Here is a 19124-nt window from a genome sequence, read left to right as displayed (position 1 = left end):
CTAAGTGTGGGTAGCTGAACGCTGAATGCTTTAGGAGAGTAGATTTGATTGATTTGCTGTCTTTGCCTCACTCCAATGGGAATGTGCCCTTCTTTTCATGTTGTCCTCTTTGTATTCCTTTTTTGCACTTCTATCCTTCTTTTCTCTGCTTGTAACCTTATTCACTCTGTGTGTCTACTTGTATTTTCCTTTAACGCCTCACGTTCTGTCGTGAAACCGTCTTCACTAATCATTGTCTGTCTTACTGATAACTGTCCCAACTAATTTTCACGTCTTCATCCTTTGTCCTTCCTGTCCTTTCTTCTGACCCTCCTCTTCTTCCTCCACGCTGCACACTAAAGGGCCTGTTCCCACATATGGACCACAGGGTATGTAGTCTCTGAAAGTAGCTGCTCTGTCAGGCAAAAGCCAGTTTCATTTCTATTCACGTCATCTGTTCACTGCTGCGCAGAGCAGCTGCAAGACTGTATTTCACTCAAGAGAGGTTAGACTGCGGGTGATTCTGGTCAAATGCCCCTGCGTTTAAAAAGTTTGAAGTCTCTCCAAGGTTCATTATATACAAGGTTTGGATGGATGGATGCAGGGGCCTCAATATGTCTACTTGTACAAAAAGTCATGGAAACCTGAAATATAGAGGCATGATCTCTAGAGGTTCATTTAAAAGACTTTTCGGGTCAAAGGATGACAGCAGTAATAAAACGTTTATGATGAGCCTTGCAATGGGGCATTTCAGCCAACAGGCCTTTATCTACAGACAGACTCCCTCTTCAAATACAGTTTTTTTTTCTCTCTCTCTCTTTCTTCTTCTTTACAAGTTGAAATCGTCCACTTAACTCGTTGCTTGATCTCCACATACGTCCACATTTGTATAAAGACGTTGTAAAAATGTCTGTGTCATCTCATCATTATAGGTGCATTCATTTTTTGTTTTGCTTATTAGTGAAGGAGTGAATGCTCTTAAATGTTTGTCTTCTCCCAGGCCGCTGTGCCCCCATGAAGAGCATTTCCAGTAGCCTGAAGGAGACCATGAACCCCGGGGACATGGTCCAGGACGCCATCCACAACTTCTCTCCCGCCTACCAGCAGTACACCCAGCAGTCCACGCTGGAGCAAGGTGCCCCTGTGCCACCCGTCTCCCGCAACCACAGCACCACGGTTGCTCGTGACAACGAGAAGACCTTACTGCTGAGCTCTGACGATGAATTCTAGAGTGTGGTTCTCTACGAGCCTCTCATAGACATTGTTCCTCCAAATAATAAGAAGTGCAACCCTCTGGTATTTGCACATTTACGGGAGGATTCCATTGTGCTTCAGATGGACAAGTTGGTATGGGACCTCCTAAAGGCAAAAAAAAAAAGACCAACCTGGCCATGCTGTGGCACAAAAGCTGTTATTTAAAAACGTTGTGTAAAATTATTTGTGCTTTTACATTGATATTGTTACATCAAAGCCTGACTGGGAACTCACTGGCAACCCACTTTGGGTTCTGATTCAGCCTGTCTCAATCAAACTCCAAACTGATACACACAATACTTCCAGTAGTACTCTTAGAAAGAGCGTTGTTTCGATAGCGTTGGCCTGATATGCTGTAAGTGCTCAACTGACATTGCAGCTGATATTACTATGGTGTTTTCCCATGGGTGAGTCTTAACATTCAAAAGGTTTTTTAAAGCTTTTAAATGCTTTGAAAAATGAGTCCAACCTCTGCTTAAGCTCTCATTGTGGTCTCCTTGGTAGCAGTGTGCGCGTGCCAGTTGTTGGCGTTATGGGATGGACGAATGCTGTGACCGAGGGCCCTGACCCCTCATAGACCGGCAGCTGTCTGGAATTAGGCGTCGCTGTTATTGCTTTCTGTGTTGTTATTTATAGTGTGTATTGGCTGGTAGTGAGAGAGAGGAGGTGTAGGTTGGACGGACGGGCAGGCGGGCAGAGAGTGCTTGATGGGACATGATGAGATTACAGATTAAGAGAAATCTGCTCAATGCACAGACACTGGAGAGTAGCAAATCGGCGTGGGCTGGATTAGGAGAGAGTAATTGGGGCGTTTTTCGCAGGGCCAAAATTAGTGCCCTAACCAGAGGACCACTGCCGTTAAACTCTAATCTGGGTTAGAGAGCAGCACATACACATCTAGGTTATGTCTATGGATGTGTGCGGGCTGCAGGTAGACAAGCGGTTATCTGCTTTCTCCATTGGTCAGTGGAGTTGATGGTATAATGCACTTAGCATAGTAAGAAACTCAGCAGTGGCTGTGAGAATATTCTCATAGATTAGGTGACCTGTTGAGTTTCATTGCAAGTGTGTACAATTATGGGCCTGCTTTAGCAAGGTTTTTTCATAGCAAATTATTAATAATCTGGGATCAGTTATGATTTAGTTGTTAAATTGGGGAGTGTGTGTGTGTGTGTGTGTGTGTGTGTGTGTGTGTATAGAGAGCAGATGCATAAAACAAACTGATTCTAAGTCAGTACAGTAATGTGACCGGATTCATGATCAAGGTACAGGCATTCCTGTTGGCATGTGCAGCTTTTCCATGACTAGAGTAACTCCACTGTCCCTCTCTCCACCATTAGAGGGCAAACCAGGAGTCTTCTATGAAATTCCCTCAGTGACCTAGACATTAAAATACCCTTACTCTCTCTCTCCCTCCCTCTCACATACACACACCCCTTATCTGAAGAAAACAGGCAGACCATTATCTGTAATGCACACACTTCTTCTGGGGAAGGAAGGTGTGAAGTTTGAGCTGACTCAGTGGGAACTAGCTTCTCAGAGGAGGTTTCCACTGAAGATATAGGTTGGCTGTCTGCTCCATGTTAGGTAGGTGTGTGTTTTTTTTTTAAATTTTCTTTTTATTGGAATATTTTGTTATGTATTTTATGCTCCTATGGAAAAAGCATTGATGACACCTGTTCTATTTATTTTGTGCAGGTTTCAGTAGTATCAGTAGTAGTGGTATCTTTTACTCAATGCACTAGCACTATGCTACCTAAAAATGTTGATCAGCTGAACGTTTCTTTACTTCAGAACAGTAACTTGAAAAACCTAGCTTTTGGATTTGGAAAACTGTCAGAACATGGAATATATTTTATAACATATATATTGAATTTGTGATAGAAAATATAGGAGAATAATAGGTTGCTCATTTTTAAATATTGTAGGGATATTCATATTTCAAGACCTAGTGATGAGCGACGTTGAGGTGGGAGAAAACAAAGGCTTAGTTTTGTACTTTTGCTCCGTTTTATGTTATGTTGTATGGTTGCTTTGGTTTTTTTTTAAACCCACTTGTGTTTATCTAAACTAAGAATATGATGCTTATATTTTTATTCCTGGCAATGATGGAAATAAAGAATACAAAATAAATAAACAAAACTATAGTTGTTCTCTATATGTTGCCCCAGTCTGGTTTGTGTGTCTGGTAAGTGGTTGCACCCTGTGTGACCACATACCCCTCTTTCCCACACACAGCTAATTTTGCAGCCATTTCCACAAAGTCACTGCCTAAGTGCGGTTCTGGTTCCAGAAAGTGTTCCCAGGGCTGGATGATATATAGTACACAGCACATCTCCCCATCATACCACACCGTCTTTTTCCTTTCCTTTCAATCAACAAATACATTTGCTCTTTCCGTTCAGTCTCCTTTCTGGACAAATTTTACAATTTCAAGTAAATGTTACACATTAGATGTTTATGTACAATATATACAACATTTATTTCAATTTATGTATAAAATAGACAATGTATTTCATTTTTACTATAGAAAAAATATACGTAATAAATACAAATGACACAGTTTTTTGTTTTACATTACAAAACATCCAGCAGTTTCAAGAACAACAAAAATAAGCAAATGAGATGGATGAGCTAATTCTATTTGGGGTATTAAATCATAAACATTAAACACCAAATGACCAAACTCATATTCAGCAGCTAAGGTATTCCACTGGACAAACCCCATATAAGGCTAAATGTTTCTCAGTATTGCTAACTAATTCTCTAAATATTTTTGAGGAAGTGTTTTTGCAATGAATTAGAAATATCAAATATACTGTAAAATCGTTAACTGTTAACCAATCATTTGAAATGCCCCTTACAGCTTAAGTTAGCATGACTGGTGTTTTTTAAGGGCCATCTTGACATGCTTCGGTTAGCTGTGACTCACACTCCAATTCTTTTCCTCTTTGCCCCCCCTCAACATCACTAAACAGGTCCTAAACTTCCAAAGACTCCCTTCATCATACCTTGATCACAACATTCCTTCACCGTCTACTCACTCCTCACATTTTCCTTTCTTAGTCCATCATCTTTATCTCCAATCCTTGTCCCATTCTTCTCTTGCTCTCCTGTAGAGGGTATAAGCTACACTCTCTCCCACTTTGTCTGAAAATATCTTAAAATCACTTTCAAAATCATAAATAATGTATTCACCCTGATCTTTAAATACAAATACCACTAAAATACTAATGACATTAGTACAAATATAACTATCCAGGCATACACAAAACCATAATTAAAGCAACTGGAACACCTGCCTAGGGACATCAAAACTGCTTATTACAATAGTTAAACATTACAAAAATAATATCATACCCCAACGTAAGACAGGCGCATACTTCAGTATTTGGACTTAAACATCACAGCACTCGTTAGCTTTTGTCATCTCTATTTTTAAATACAAATAAAATAACTCTTGATAAATGTCACCGAACATTTTTGTCTTTTCTTTTTGTACAAACATTACAACATGATAATAAAAAGGAATGTATCCATAGATTTGCATTGACACCGCATTCTATGGGACCCTTACTATGTGGTTCCAGCAAAACTTGCCAACTAGCACTTAGTTGAAAGTCACAGATGTTAGCCTAGCTTGTACTTGATGCTAGCACACACTGCAGTACACTTCACACTAAACATGTATCAATGTTATGCATATAAATACACACACATATATATATAGAGAAAGGTATATACTGGTAACACAGTGAAGTACAACAGATGTTAACCAACAGTTTGTGGACCAGAGTTTTGTGTTGTGGTGGAAGCGGCAAGGGTGCAGAGCATATCCACAGACACTTCGCTCATCAATGCAGGACCAAAGAGTTTAAGCTGACTGTCTAAGGAATTAAATAAAATCTTAATTCAAACAGACCTTGTAGCCCTAGCTTTGTGAATGCCGAGTAATGAAGTCGTTAGCACTGGTTGAAACCGTCTCCATGCTTTCTCATGGCATCCTGTCTGACATTCGGGAACACGGCACAAAGACTTACATTTTGGAGAATGGTGTCCAACCCACTTGTTGGGGTTGGTCAAATGGTGTTTTTAAAAAAATGGTTGAACATGTTATTTCAAAGTTGTTTTTGAGGGGGTCGTTTCTAAATGTCTTTTTAAAAGATAAACCCCTCTGCATGGAATGTTTCAATGGTCAACTTCAAATGAGCTCTGTTTTTCATACACCCTCTCAATGGCAAACAATTTTCATGGAAGCATATTTTAGTGAAATCCCTATAAAGCACATTAGAGCCCCCTAAGAGTGATCACATTGGGATACATCTAGGTTGAACATAGACGTGTCTGGGACAATAGTCTACTGTACTGAGTAACTTCAACAAATGAGTTTCTATCACAGTAGTTGACTGTTTCTATTGTCCTGTGGGTCTCTGTATCCCTGCAACTACAAGTGTGCGTGTGAAAGAGGCTCTCAGGAGAGAAAAAGAAAAAGAAAATACTTGTGTCACTGACTATGGGCATCACGCTGCCACTCCCCAAGTCAGTCAGTCATAGCGTTTCAGTCCCATTTGTGAGTGCATAAAAGTGAATAAAACAAGAGTGACTGGATGTGTGTGTGTGTGTGTGTTTGTGTGAGGGAGGGAGGGAAAGAGAAACCTGACCCTACGAGGCTCCCCCCTGTTCCCTGGACGCTGCCTGTGGCTGCTGCGGACTCTTGACGATGGTGATGACGGAGGCAGTGTTAAGGCGTGGCGCCATGGCGAGCAGGGCTCCACCGCCCCCTGCCGCCACCCCATCACTCTCGAGGCCGCGGGCGAAGCGCTGCAGGGCGGCCAGCCGCGCGCCGAGGCCCTCCAGCTCGCGACGCATGCCGGCGTTCTCGGCGCCCAGGCGCTCCACCTCGCGTTGAAGCTCCTTCTTCTGTTGCTCAAGCGCCTCGCGCTGCGACACGCGTTTGACACGGCAGCTGGCAGCGTACCCGCGGTTCTTTAGCGTGCGTCGCCGTTGCTTCAGCTTTTGTACCTCATCTCGCGAGAGGCCGCGAAGGAGCAGGTTGAGCTCGCGCACCGACAGGGACATGAGGTCGCCGTCCGACATCACAGGCATGTTCTCGCCACACTCCCTTTTTACCTGACAGGACAAAAAAAAAAAAGAAGGGATTTTTTTTGGAAAGTCAAACATCTTAACATCATGTTTTTTGACTGATAAGAAATGGAAATAAGAGCAAGGGGGACAGGTGGTCACACTCTACATTGTTATCAGATGTCGTGCTGTGTTGTCTTTGTTGTTAAGACTGTCATATACACTAATTACAGGCACACATGGCTGACCTGCTTCTCTAGCTTATCAGTATGGGCTGTGTGTGGTATATAGCGCAGCTATCTTGGCATCCGGTTTATGGTCACTGCAATGTTAAAATGTGCTGTTTCACAAGTTACACAAGGTAAAGACACAGTTTTTGATTCTCCCCATGCAAACATGTGAGATTTCAACACCCAAGACTAACTGTAAGTTTTAAACACATCCTCTGACGTTCCAGTAAATTATCAGCATTTTTATATCGAATTTTTGAAGAAATCCAGTTTTTGTGAGAATGAGAATGTTTGCATTTCCTCTTTAAGGAATTAAAGGTCAAGAAGCCCTTTCGTAACTAAAAGCCACATGATAGTGTGGGTAATAAGTAACCCTGAGCACTGCAGACGAAACAGCACCAAAGGGGAAATTACCTTCAGTGCTTTGCTGGCTCTGCTATCCGATGTCATCTCTATGTCTTGGGTGGGTTTCTTTTACCTGTAACACAAATCAACAAAATGTCATAAAGATACAAAATTAAAAGTATCAAAAAAGGTTTGTTATGACACAGTACACTTCTGCTGCGGGGGTTTTCAAATCAAGTAAAAGAGGTTCTGAAAGCAGAACAAAACATTCCAATAGCATTAAACATGAGGAGGAAGAATGCCTCAGACGTAGTTAAGGACAGGTGTTCCTCTTTCCTGTTCCTTATACATTATTGAATATTAGAGATTTTACATTTGGGCCATGTTATAAATATGGCTAATGAAAATAAATGAAAACTCCTCACTCATAAAAACACCACATACACTACACATGTATGCTAACTGGGTCTTTCATACAAGTTCTCAGTCTGTATGATATTTGATCTTAAATGTCCTTTACATGCCGTGTAGGGCCCGTAATACTTCTGAGGAGTAGGCAGGCAAGCCACATGAGGCGCCTCTAGGAAAACCGTGTATGAACGTTTCTATCAAGTCACAGTGATTCAGCAGAAGCGGAGTACATGTCTTCCAGTTTTAGCTGTATCCTACCCAATTGTTTGACCCGGTCCAAAGATGTTTGCTTTATAAGCGGACACATCCTAACAAAACATCATGAAATCGTGAAAATAACTGCGAAATGCTGGCAGTATGAAGGAAATATCCCAACAACGGCATTGTTCCGTTCTATGACAGTTGACATGTCACTGCCAGCTAAAAATGGTGCTGACTTCACATATCTTGTAGCTAGCACAGTCGCTTAAGTAAATTCAGTTGAGAAGCCAAGTTCAAATAGATATTGTGTATTCACGGAAAGTAAGATAATACTGATAATACAAAATAGAAATACAAAATGTATCTTTGGAAACAACCCCATTTCCTCATTTAAGTAGCTATCTGGCTAGCGGGAAACACGCTAATTAGCACTCTGACTAGCTGCAAGCAAATTAGCTATCGATAGCTGACGTTAGCTAGCTTGCTAGCTAATGTTATTTAAATAGCCTACGATAAACACTGACACTTCTAAACTTACCACAGCTACAGTATGCGTTAAACACCCCTCTAACGTCTCAATAAATACCCGAATTCATGCTGAATAAGGTCAACGTTTCCAGCTTTCTCTTCTTTGATCTTGGTAAACATCTCAGGCTCAACAACAATCCACCCATTTCCTTATAGGGACTGGATTTGGCGAGAGCCTAGCATGTGAATTTTAGTAGTAAACAGAACCACACTTGTCGCACAAATGAACTCTAAATCTTATAATTCGATGTTCGCATACTTACAAGTCTGTGTTTTTCGTCGCACAGTCCGTATGAGCTATATGAAACCGTACAGGCTAAAATGACGGACGATCACAACAGTGTAACGTGAATTAAATATGCTACCCGAAGGCAATGTAACGTTAAGCTAAGTTAGCTATCGCTAGCAACACTCATGCGACCCACAACGTAAAAAAAAGAGCCTCACTTTATTGTGATGTGGTCCTGTTCTTCACACGCTACTCCGTACGCTTGAAGACGGACTACATATACAAACGACACTGTTCGTCTCATCAAATATAAGCAACTAACGTTACTTCTTGGTCCGCCTTTTCCCGGAATTACTCACCGTCTCCAGTGTTGGATTCTTTCATTCATAAAAAACAGTTAGGATGACGCAAGGCTTTAAGAATGAGGGCGGAACCTAAACGCCCCCACAGTGTACAAAAAACACGTAAACACACATAAGTTTTAGGGACCTGTCACATTCTTCATGGGCAGAGCGTGAATTGTAGGAACTTGTTGCCTAGAAAGACTCTTAAACAGCTTCCTTACCAGCCCTGAAACTGATATTGCCCATAAACAGAATGACCACATTTTTTATCATTTTGATTCCAAATTCACTCAGATAAAGATAAAACACAAATAACAATAGTTAAGACGTAATTGATTCGCTGACTAATATACATAACATGTATATTTCAATATTGTTTTACGTTTGTGGTCAGAGAAATGATTTGTTATGGATGGTAAAATAAATGCACATGCGATATACAATAAGAACACGAATTAGTCTCGTCTCTCGCCTTGTTTCGAAGAAGGTTACCAGCTGAAGTCAGTGCTACCCATGCTTATGACCAATGCTTGTGACGAACTGAATTGATCTTGTATATAGACTAAACTTACCTCACTGCTCATAGCTAAAAAAAAAAATACATTCAAATACTCTACAGCATTATGTATAACTAAGTTTCAACGCAGTACTGTATCTAACACAGCCACATAACACTCCATTACAGTCATAACACATTCCTCTCCTTCCATAGGTATTCCTATGTCTATGGTTCAGACTTGCTAGGATGATAACTTGTAAACGGTCCTCTCTGTCGACAGAGAGCGCTCTTCTCCTTGCTGTAATTTATCAGGTAGTGCACTTTTCCCATCAGCCAACAACGCACATGTAACCCAAGTGACCTCGGTGGTGTGGTGTAAAGACAGTGCATGCTCTGTGGAGTACTTGTAACACTACATGTTGGATATTAATCGCGCACACAAGGGAACAATCACGGGTCAGTGATTAATATTACACCGCCACAAACAGCCTTTATTATTCCAGCTCAAAGACGGTGTTTAAGCAGAAGTTATGGCTGGAATCGAGGGTCTTTCGCCCGCTGCGGGCCCTGTAGCAACCCGGCCCCCGGAGGACGAGATTGAGGATGATGAAGATGAGGATGTAAGTAACTCCAAACGAAAAATACAGTTCATCTAGACAAATATGAAATGGGGCAGCTCACTGTTTATCGTTACACATTTATACAACCGCTGACTTGTTGTGTGGTAAAATAGGTTTGCTAGCTAAGATAGCTAGCCAACTGTGACAGGCTAACAGTCGCTGCTAGGTAGCTAGTGTGGCTAGCACATAACTGATTTCCATACGTTGATTGGCTGCATTGAGCTTGTTCAGCTGAATTCAGACAGCGGTAGGACCGATACAAATAGGTCATGTTAAATGTTCCATTCAAAATGTGAATTGCTTTCATATACCTCGGCGAGGAAGATAGTTAAGCACAGTTAACGTTAGCGATGAATAGTGGCTTAGCTGCCATAGTGGCGAACGTGATGATAATGAAATCGGTCACTGTAAGGAACATATCTAAAGTGACGTTTAACATACAAAGCAAATAACAGTTACTAATATTGTCGAATCCAATACGCATGCTACCTAGAGTATAACTTATAAGTATAACATGACTAAACCGTCGTTGTCAGGATGCAATGTTGGTGTGGTTTTGTCCTGCAACTTCCCTATCAGCAATGTAATTAACCTAGCCCCACTCACTGATCGTTGTCTTCCGATCTTCCTCCCGACAGTTGGATGAGACGCTGGTGGAAAGGCTATGGGGACTTACAGAGATGTTCCCTGAGTCAATGCGCAGTGCAGCAGACGTGTCAGCACAGTGCTCTTTCACATTGGCCAAGAAGCTTTACAGGTAGCATGTCCTCTTCATTGTTTTTGTTTGCTATTTTAAAGAGATGTCTAGCATCATGAAACATTTTTTCAACATCACTCTAAATCTATACCTGCATTTCAGCTTCTCACGTGCTGCGCTTTGGGTTGGCACCACTTCTTTCATGATCCTTGTCCTGCCTGTGGTGTTTGAAACAGAGAGACTACAGCTTGAGCAGCAGCAACTTCAACAGCAAAGACAGGTACAAACAATTGTTAACCATGGACTAGTTAATAGTTTGAAAGTGTGTTTTGATTCAGTCAATTAACATGCACAGTGAAGGATTAAAACTCATTTGAACTCGTGCAACTGATATAAGCAGTGGTGGACACAAGTACACAACTCCATTACTTGAGCCAAAGTAGAGATCATCCTGGTGAATGTTACTGCAATACAAGTGAAAGTTGTTCAGTCAAATTTCCACTTGAGTCAAAATGCTTGAGTACTGGCTTAAGTATTCAAAAGAACGATTTCTTTGTAATGTCAACGCATTTTTGAATTGTTACCACAATGCATTTGCAGAACCTAATGTCAACTTACTTAAGGCACTGACTTGCTTGTAGAACCTCTAGAATTAAAAGCATGTAGAATATGTTACAAAGCCAAAAGAAATGTCTATGGAAACTCAACTGAATTGATAAAAAGACAGCCTTTAAGCTGTTCAACTTGCCACCAAATTTGAAGCCTTGCGTGAATTAGAAATTGAAAGTTTCTTGGGCTGAAGATCAATCCAGCTTTACTAAAAAGCCTTTCACAGGCAGCCGAGGCAGGTATGTGTTTAGCCTGCACGACAGGGTGGATACAGCTGGGTAAGATGCCAACATGTCCATACCTTCAGCTGTACATGTTAGGTATGCATACAGTTGTTTGGTCGTGTCCTGTGTGAACATGCTTCATATTAGAAAAGTAATCGTCTTCATCAGAAGCCCTTGAGGAGTTGGAGGGGGAAATGTTCCTGATGTAACTGAGGCATAAATCAGAAACAATTATGGCTATTCCTACTAATAGTACAGCGTTTATTTGACAAGCTTAAAAGAAAGGACTTAAGTCAGTAACGTTAACTTAGCATTTTCACTAGCTAACTATTAGTATGTGTCAGCAGTGGATTCACACAGGACTCGAGTCCCCATATGACAACTTGGCAGGTAAATCCATAAAAAGTAATTTTACCAGCTATAGTTTAAAAACGGCAATCACTATAAGTACAGACAATGCCTTTAAAATGTCTATCTAGAATTATACAGATGTTTACATACCACAATACCTTTCTTAGGTTAAAAGTAAAACAAATAAATATAGCAGCAAACATTTAAAACGAGAGAAATGGTACTCTGGGGAGGAATTGTCATCTTCATCTGCTGTAGTCATCATTACCACCGCCAAACTTCAAATTGAACTGTTCAAAAAATGCAGCAAGCACTTTGATCTTGACTACCAGCGAAGGTTCCTCCTGTGACGAACACAGCGTATGGCCTATCATATTTTCTTAAAGAAAAGCTATGCTTCAAAGTAATGAGTAACGGCAACCTTCAGTTCAATATTTGAATTTTAAATGTATTTCAGTGAAAGTGTCCGAAAATACTTAAGTAAAGATACTTGAAAAATGTACTTAAGTACAGTACTCAAGTAAATTAACATCGTTAACCTCATCACTGGTCACCCCTGGTTATACACTACATTAGGGCTGGGCGATGTGGTATTTTTTATTTTTATTTATCTTTTTCTCTCTGTGTTATGGATGATCAATGATATTATATTTCGTATACTCAAGAGTTTATATTTTAGTCCAGTTTTGAAGACAATTTTTTGACAATATTAGGATTGGTTTTAGCAAATTCTATAGGAAGGAAAGAAAATAACAGTGAACCAGGAGACAGGAAGCCTGTTCATTTGCAAACTGGTTGATCATTTGGTTTAAAGGCCTGGCCCCAGAAAGAGAGCGCTAGCACCTTCTCAAATTAAGGCCCCGCTATTTACTCAGAAAGGAAGCCATCCTATTGAAGGTATAATCAGAATCAGCTTTTATTGGCCAAGTTAGTTTGCACAAACAAGGAATTTGTCTTGGTGCAGTGACTCTCAGTGTGCTTACACATATTACACAAATATACATCACAACACAATGTACCTCTTAACTCACCGATCACTTCCTTTGTTACTTTTATCATTATTGGGCTTTTGACTTAACTTAATTTCACTGAATCAGTTTCCACTCAGTTTGTCATAAGCAACGTAATTGAGAGAAGAGATGGGAAGGCGATCAAATTCAGTCATGGTGACAACGGAGAATATTTCGCAGTTTATGCTTTGATGCTTGGTATTGGAACCACAGAATTAAATATGCTGAACAATTAGAACAGCTTAGAACCAGTGAAAATACCACTAGATTATGCTATTTGAACAAACATGTATTGTCTTTTGTACTTTGAATACTATAGAAACTGTTGCATCTGTTACAGCAATCGTTCAATCTTTTGTTCAACAGTGCAATACCACTAGTTGAATTAACTTGTTTCTCTGTTAATTCCTGTGTCCTCAGATCTTATTGGGACCGAATGCTGGGATGTCTGGTGGTATGCCTGGGATGATGGCCCCTGCACCAGGGAAGATTTGATGACAGAACGACAAGACGATTAGATCAGAAAGAATAAGGGGTTGTGAGAGGGCAAAAAGAGAGCTTCCAGGGGTCAGCACGCACGTCCATTCCAACAAAGCGATGAAACGAGAAAGGGTAGTAGAAGGATGGAGTGGAAAGATAAACCTTCCTCTCACTCCCTCTGCTCATAATATTCTCCTGCGTGGACTGACCTCTAAGCACTGATCTTTTATGGGGTTTTGTTTTTTTCATGTACTATATAGTTCTATTTACATTTATGTTTCCAAGGCAGTGATGGTGGTCCATCTGGGAAGGGTTGTTTGATTGCAATCGTGTGTGTGTCCTCTTTTGTCTGGGGTACAAATTGTCTGTGAAATAGTCATTAGCATGTTGCTGGTGTAGCCAACATGCGAGTGGAGTCACACTAGCTTTAATAAATATACATGTGGGAGGGGTCAGATGCATTCAGGCATCTTCTGTTTGTCTGTTATGTGGATTTTAACAATATGGTCATGTCATCAACAAGAATGGAAGCTCTATGAAAGAAGCAGTCCTGACTTTGCAGATCAAGCCATATAACTGTTTCTGTCCAGAATTATTTTACCTTGGTTTCTTTATGGCAACTTGCCTAGAATTAAATATGCAGAACATTTAAAAACAATACTGTTTAAAAAAAAAAAGAAAAAACGACATTGTTACCCTGTATGCCAAGACAAAATATAGTCTGAATGTATGTATTGTCCTGATTGTGTTAAAGATACATTCTCCACCTACCCCTATAAAGATGTACAGAGTGGTATTCAAACAATCACTGAAGCAGCTAAAAGTTGTATAGTGGCGAAGGTGAATTGTTGAATTCTATTTATTGTCTTTTTACCTCTGCTAATGAAGCAAAATCCATGTATGAAGAGACGGCAGAAATAAAGACTGGAAACAACAGTGACTGAGGTGTCATCTTATAAATCAAGACCAAACAAAAGCAAATGTCTGTTTAAATTAGATTGGTATGAAATGTCTCAAGGGATCCTAGTGTTATTCAGAGCCTGTTTGTGTACATGTCCACAGAGCACACATCCACTTGAGTAAGCTGGACCTTTCCACACCCAATAATTGCACTACACAGCAGTTCATAGTTATTACCACAGTCAAAGACATTATATATATAAAAACATTTTTAACCTTCATCATGTCGTGCACCATTTACTTTTACCTGTTGCGGCTATTTTTCGAACTGATTGCACTTCACTGCAGTTCATAGTTATTACCACAGAGAACTTGTAAAAAATGTAACCTTCATCATGTCGTGGACCATTTACCTTTACCTTTTGCGGGTAGTTTTCGAACTGATCTACCGTACAACTTGGACCTGATTTGTCATCTGACTGGTTCACCACTGCACAGCACTCACAGAACGTCCGCAGCAAGCGCGAGCAACCTCCTCAGATACATTTTTGCCTGACGCCTCTTCATATTAAAGACCATACGAGTTGTCTGTAGTGGTAAGGTAACAATATTATTTCTAATTCAATTGTTTGTCACTACCAAATGTAATACACTTCTTAATACTGTCTCGTTTGAAAAAAATATCGTAACTTTTTAAATGTTGTCAGTTGGCTAGATAACTAACGCTAGTTTGTAAGACTGAATACTGGTTATAGTTAGCTGGCTAGGCTAAAAAGCTAACATGTTCACTGTACCAATCAATATCTGCAGATTAATATGAAATCCGCCGAGGACCAAGTTGTGGAGGATGACTTGGGTTGCCAGGATGACGAGGTATATCTAGATGATGAAGAAAACACAGTCTCATAAGTTGCTCTGAAATTCAAGTTTGTTAATAAATTAAACAGAATATGAAGTTAATCACCCATTTCAAATCTCCGAAAGCACCACAAGGGGGCGACATTAGAAATAGAATGAGGTGGTTATTTATGAATCGTCTGGGACTGATAAGAGGTTGAAAGTACTCTTATTATGTTGAGGTAGAAAAGAGGAATGATCTTGACTTATGGCAAGACTTTGAATAAATATCCATCTTAATAACTGCATTAACTTAAGAAATATGTTCCCCTCAGGAATCATTTTTCCAAGACATTGAACTCTTGCAAAAACATGGCATCGTAAGTATAAAGGAACAAACATCACCATTACATTACATCAGCATTACCACTGTTGAAGAATGTGTACACATGATCACCATGTATCATTGACCACACACAGAATATGGCTGACATCAAGAAACTGAAGTCAGTGGGGATCTGCACAGTGAAAGGCATACAGATGACCACACGCCGAGCTCTCGGCAACATCAAAGGTCTCTCTGAAGCTAAAGTTGACAAAATCAAAGAGGCTGCTGGAAAACTGCTGGTGAGATAACAGGCCTGGATTTAGGTTGCCTGCAGCTATTTGAGACCATAAACTGTGATGGGGTTGAAAATGATTTTCGTTTTTCTGGTGTTCGTTCACTCTAGTGCACCATGCTGCATTCTCTTTCATGTGTTATAGAAATGACTTCACACAGTATATTCAGAAAAGCAAAACAAATACAAAACACTTCCAACAGAGTGGGACTAACATCCATGTGAGACACAAAAATATTCGCCTTGGTCCAGTATCTCACAAAGAAATAATTCCAATGGGTGTGTCTTGTCATTTTTGGAAAGCTTATTTTATAAATTGTTCTACACGAACGTAAACACGAACAAATTTGTATTTGGCTGGAGCCTACGTAGGAAGACTTTGCATGTGTGTCCTCTGAAATTTGTCAGCATAACGTTATTTTCATGTTCCTCTCCTCTTACCAGAGTAACAGTTTTCTGACCGCACTGGAGTACAGTGAGAAGAGGAAGCAGGTGTTCCACATCACCACAGGGAGCTTGGAGTTTGAGTTAAGGCTTAACCTGCATCAACACATACACCGATTTACACTTGACTTCTTCTTTAATCACTTCAGCACTCAAGTATCTGCTGTGTGGAATCACTTTCAAACACTCTCATCTGTGGAGGGTTTGAAAGTCAGATGAAGTCATAAAGTTGGTGTTCCAACAATAATAATTTTGTAAAAAGTTTTAACTCCTCTTCTGTTCCATCTCAGCAAGCTCATGGGAGGAGGCATGGAGAGCATGGCCATCACTGAGGCATTTGGCGGTAAGACGGATGGCTTTGTGCTGTCTTTTCTTTTTTTTTCACTCTTTCTTCCCTTTCCACTCGCCTCAGTGTCTGTTCTTGGCTCAGGGTCGTCTGGCCTGGAGTTTAACGGCGATGTCGTATAAAGCAGGGTGTGTTGATGACACATGCGGTTTGGCATATCCGTGGCCCTCAGAGGAGAGCTTAACATTTAAAATGTTTTCTCATGCAGAGTTTCGAACTGGGAAGACACAGCTCTCGCACACACTCTGTGGTGAGTTAAGTCATTCTGCTTTCAGAGCACTTCAGTGATCCTACCTTGAGTGACCACTAAACTTTGTCTAACTTCTTAAAATTGTTCTGTAACAATAACTTTGTCCCAAACAAATATGTAAATTGTCTTTTATTAGTAAATTGCCTTATATTTAAAAAGTCTTTTATTGGTTTCTACAGTGACATCCCAGCTACCAGGAGAAGATGGTTACACGGGGGGCAAAGTTATTTTCATCGACACTGAAAACACCTTGTATCCTTCTCTAGCCCGTCTGCTGATTATTTGTTAAAACATCAAAAAATACTGGGGGAAAAAAACACTCTCTAAGGGATCATCCACCAGTCTAGGCCTCAAATCAGGCCAAGAATGGTCTCAGCAATTTCTACCGTCTTTCCATTCCTTAACTTTCCCAGTCGGCCAGATAGGTTGAAGGAAATTGCAGACAGATTTAATGTGGACCATGAAGCAGTACTGGACAATGTGCTGTATGCTAGAGCTTACACCAGTAAGAAACTGGCCACTTGTACATGTACACCAAGGTTATGAAGTGACATGTTGTTTTGTGCTGACATGTTGTTTTGTTGGCTAGCTCCAAACAGTTTGCACAATATGTGGTCATTTAACTTAAACACTAGAGCAAAGTTCTTTTGTAGATGCTTTAAACCACTGAAATTTGCGGGTAGAAAAAAAATAATGAAATACATTAGATCCTTTTCTGTGTCAGTGAACACAGCCTCGTCCCATGTCATGTTAGGATAACGGCTGCATTTTTCATCTCACAGGTGAACACCAGATGGAGCTGTTGGACTTTGTGGCAGCCAAGTTTCATGAGGAAGGGGGCGTCTTCAAGCTATTGGTAAAATGCCAGAGTCGTACATGTTTGTTTCTTTATTTCTCTTTGTTATAATTATAATAATTAATTTGTTGTATTGCACTTCATTTTGGACAACCTCTCTGCTGTCAGTTAAGTCCATGTTTATCACATGCAAGCACACCAGTGCTCATCATATTACTACTTATAGCAACTTACCACCAAATTCTCACTAGTCCTTTCTCCTTTCTCCTTTCTCCTGTCTGGCTGTGTGTCCCAGATCATAGACTCAATCATGGCTCTTTTCCGGGTGGACTTCTCTGGTCGGGGTGAGCTCGCAGAGAGACAGCAGAAGCTGGCTCAGATGCTCTCCAGATTGCAAAAAATCTCCGAAGGTCAGGGCCGTTTGGCAATTGCTCTTTCAAATCGAACTACAAGATGTTTCTCCTCTGTTTTGTTATTACTTGTAAGAAATACTTTCTGGCCTAAGTATAAAGCTAGACAAGGCTTGTCTTTTTTTTAAGCGTCATGGCGTTAATTGTTTGTTTTGTTCTCCACAACAACTCTCCAATTATGGCGTACAGAGTACAATGTGGCTGTGTTTCTCACCAACCAGATGACAGCAGATCCAGGGGCAGGGATGACGTAGGTCAACGTAAATTGGCATTCTCTCAGAACTGTTTTAGGGTCAGAACTCTAAAAGATGACAAGGGGCCCATTATTTGTATTGTGTGTCAAAGGTTCCAGGCTGACCCCAAGAAGCCCATTGGAGGACACATCCTGGCCCATGCCTCCACTACTCGAATTAGCCTGAGGAAAGGACGGGGCGAGCTGAGAATAGCCAAGGTCTTCGACAGGTATATTATGGGGACTATAGATGAGCTCTCTCACTAGTGGTTTGTATCCTGCACTTATACTATTTTTTATTATTGATACAGTTTGTGAAAATAGAATAGAAGTATAATATCACAATAGAAATACAGACATTAAAATGATTTATCTCTGTTATACAGCACATCAGCAAGTTGTTTATGCAACATCTATATTCTCAATGAACACCCTAAAGGTAGTACAATTTGATGTTGAGTGAACAGATTTTTGTCTGTCCCTTTACATGTTTTTTTTTTCACTTGCAGTCCTGATATGCCAGAAAGTGAGGCCACTTTTGCAATTACCTCTGGAGGAATCGCTGATGCCAAAGAATGAAGCAGAGATACTTAAGGGTGGAGCGGTCTTGGAAAAAAGTGATGTTCAATTGCATGTGCTTTTGCTAACAGAATACTTGCAGTAAAGGTTACGTTAGAGGTTGACTGTTTTTTTATGACAACTACTATTTATTAAATATTAACCCAATGATGAATGTATTTGTATTTTGTAAATAAATATTTATTATATGAAAATGTATGCATGTTTAATTGATTTAATAATAAACTTGATTTAAGAAGAGCCCTAGTGATGTACTGTATCTATGCCCTTTTAAGCTTTATCCAGCTCAAAACTCAGTTCTGGTTGAATTGCAAGCATTCCAGTGGCATTGCAGTATCTCACTATTCAGACTTGGGATCCAGGATAATGACTCAGAACTTAGTGGAGATTAATGTAAACACGTGCACATACCACTCCATAGTAGGGAAAAAGAACCTGACTGCCATCTGTTGAATGAACTCACCGTTAAACAGACCGTAGGCGTCCACCAATGTCTTTCGCCAAATCAACTAAGAAAGAATGCGTGGTTGAATTTCACCAAGAAAGGGTCTTACAGAAGTGTTCTTTAACGAGTGGTGGTTTTGAATGACGACAACGGACCTCTAGGGGGCAACAAT

At 40.3% G+C, this 19124-nt stretch overlaps 4 protein-coding genes across 7 annotated transcripts in view; 3 read left to right on the top strand and 1 right to left on the bottom strand.

Moving 5' to 3' along the window:
* tnrc6ba (trinucleotide repeat containing adaptor 6Ba) overlaps positions 1–1209 on the top strand; it is a gene marked incomplete at its 3' end in the record, with an annotated part of 11442 nt that extends 10233 nt beyond the window's left edge. Inside the window, exon 7 of the mRNA XM_080835507.1 lies at positions 980–1209. Coding sequence (XP_080691633.1) covers positions 980–1209 — 230 coding nt within the window. The remainder of the gene's footprint in view (positions 1–979) is intronic.
* Positions 1210–3779: 2570 nt separating this feature from the next.
* On the bottom strand, positions 3780–8606 carry maff (v-maf avian musculoaponeurotic fibrosarcoma oncogene homolog F). Of its 3 annotated transcripts, none has more exons than XM_080834326.1 (3): positions 8478–8606; positions 6960–7023; positions 3780–6363 (listed from the first exon to the last, which is right to left on the bottom strand). In XM_080834326.1, exons 2-3 carry the CDS (start codon positions 6993–6995, stop codon positions 5896–5898), a joined length of 504 nt encoding a protein of 167 aa, XP_080690452.1. In that variant the 5' UTR covers positions 6996–7023; positions 8478–8606; the 3' UTR covers positions 3780–5895. The 3 variants fall into 3 exon arrangements, with proteins under 3 accessions (XP_080690452.1, XP_080690453.1, XP_080690454.1); XM_080834327.1 differs by lacking the exon at positions 8478–8606 and adding an exon at positions 8294–8388; XM_080834328.1 differs by lacking the exon at positions 8478–8606 and adding an exon at positions 8041–8167.
* Positions 8607–9461: 855 nt separating this feature from the next.
* tomm22 (translocase of outer mitochondrial membrane 22 homolog (yeast)) lies at positions 9462–14029 on the top strand. Its single transcript, XM_080834841.1, has 4 exons — positions 9462–9722; positions 10361–10479; positions 10582–10699; positions 13034–14029. The coding sequence occupies exons 1-4, from the start codon at positions 9633–9635 to the stop codon at positions 13106–13108; spliced, it is 402 nt and encodes a 133-aa protein (XP_080690967.1). The 5' UTR covers positions 9462–9632; the 3' UTR covers positions 13109–14029.
* Positions 14030–14809: 780 nt separating this feature from the next.
* On the top strand, positions 14810–18507 carry dmc1 (DNA meiotic recombinase 1; the record flags this gene model as incomplete). Of its 2 annotated transcripts, none has more annotated exons than XM_080834208.1 (13): positions 14810–14863; positions 15166–15210; positions 15311–15457; positions 15895–15977; positions 16185–16237; positions 16449–16490; positions 16670–16742; positions 16904–16995; positions 17273–17346; positions 17582–17696; positions 17886–17946; positions 18042–18158; positions 18438–18507. In XM_080834208.1, 13 exons carry the CDS (start codon positions 14810–14812, stop codon positions 18505–18507), a joined length of 1026 nt encoding a protein of 341 aa, XP_080690334.1. The 2 variants fall into 2 exon arrangements, with proteins under 2 accessions (XP_080690334.1, XP_080690333.1); XM_080834207.1 differs by having other exon boundaries at positions 14810–14866.
* Between the last annotated feature and the right edge of the window lie 617 nt (positions 18508–19124).

Source organism: Sprattus sprattus (genome assembly GCF_963457725.1).
Source record: "Sprattus sprattus genome assembly, chromosome: 3".
Classification (NCBI taxonomy): domain Eukaryota; kingdom Metazoa; phylum Chordata; class Actinopteri; order Clupeiformes; family Clupeidae; genus Sprattus; species Sprattus sprattus.
The sequence above is the reverse complement of the archived record's forward strand: the minus strand, read 5'-3'. Positions and strand labels throughout refer to the sequence as shown.

What these genes read in the sequence shown, in the direction of transcription:
- maff (XM_080834326.1), bottom strand. Translation starts at nt 6,995, where the DNA reads ATGACATCGGATAGCAGAGCCAGCAAAGCACTGAAG. An exon ending in GAGCCAGCAAAGCACTGAAG is followed by an intron (nt 6,364 to 6,959) that starts GTAATTTCCCCT and finishes TTGTCCTGTCAG; the next exon opens with GTAAAAAGGGAGTGTGGCGA.
- tomm22 (XM_080834841.1), top strand. Translation starts at nt 9,633, where the DNA reads ATGGCTGGAATCGAGGGTCTTTCGCCCGCTGCGGGCCCTGTAGCAACC. An exon ending in TTGGCCAAGAAGCTTTACAG is followed by an intron (nt 10,480 to 10,581) that starts GTAGCATGTCCT and finishes CCTGCATTTCAG; the next exon opens with CTTCTCACGTGCTGCGCTTT. An exon ending in AACTTCAACAGCAAAGACAG is followed by an intron (nt 10,700 to 13,033) that starts GTACAAACAATT and finishes CTGTGTCCTCAG; the next exon opens with ATCTTATTGGGACCGAATGC.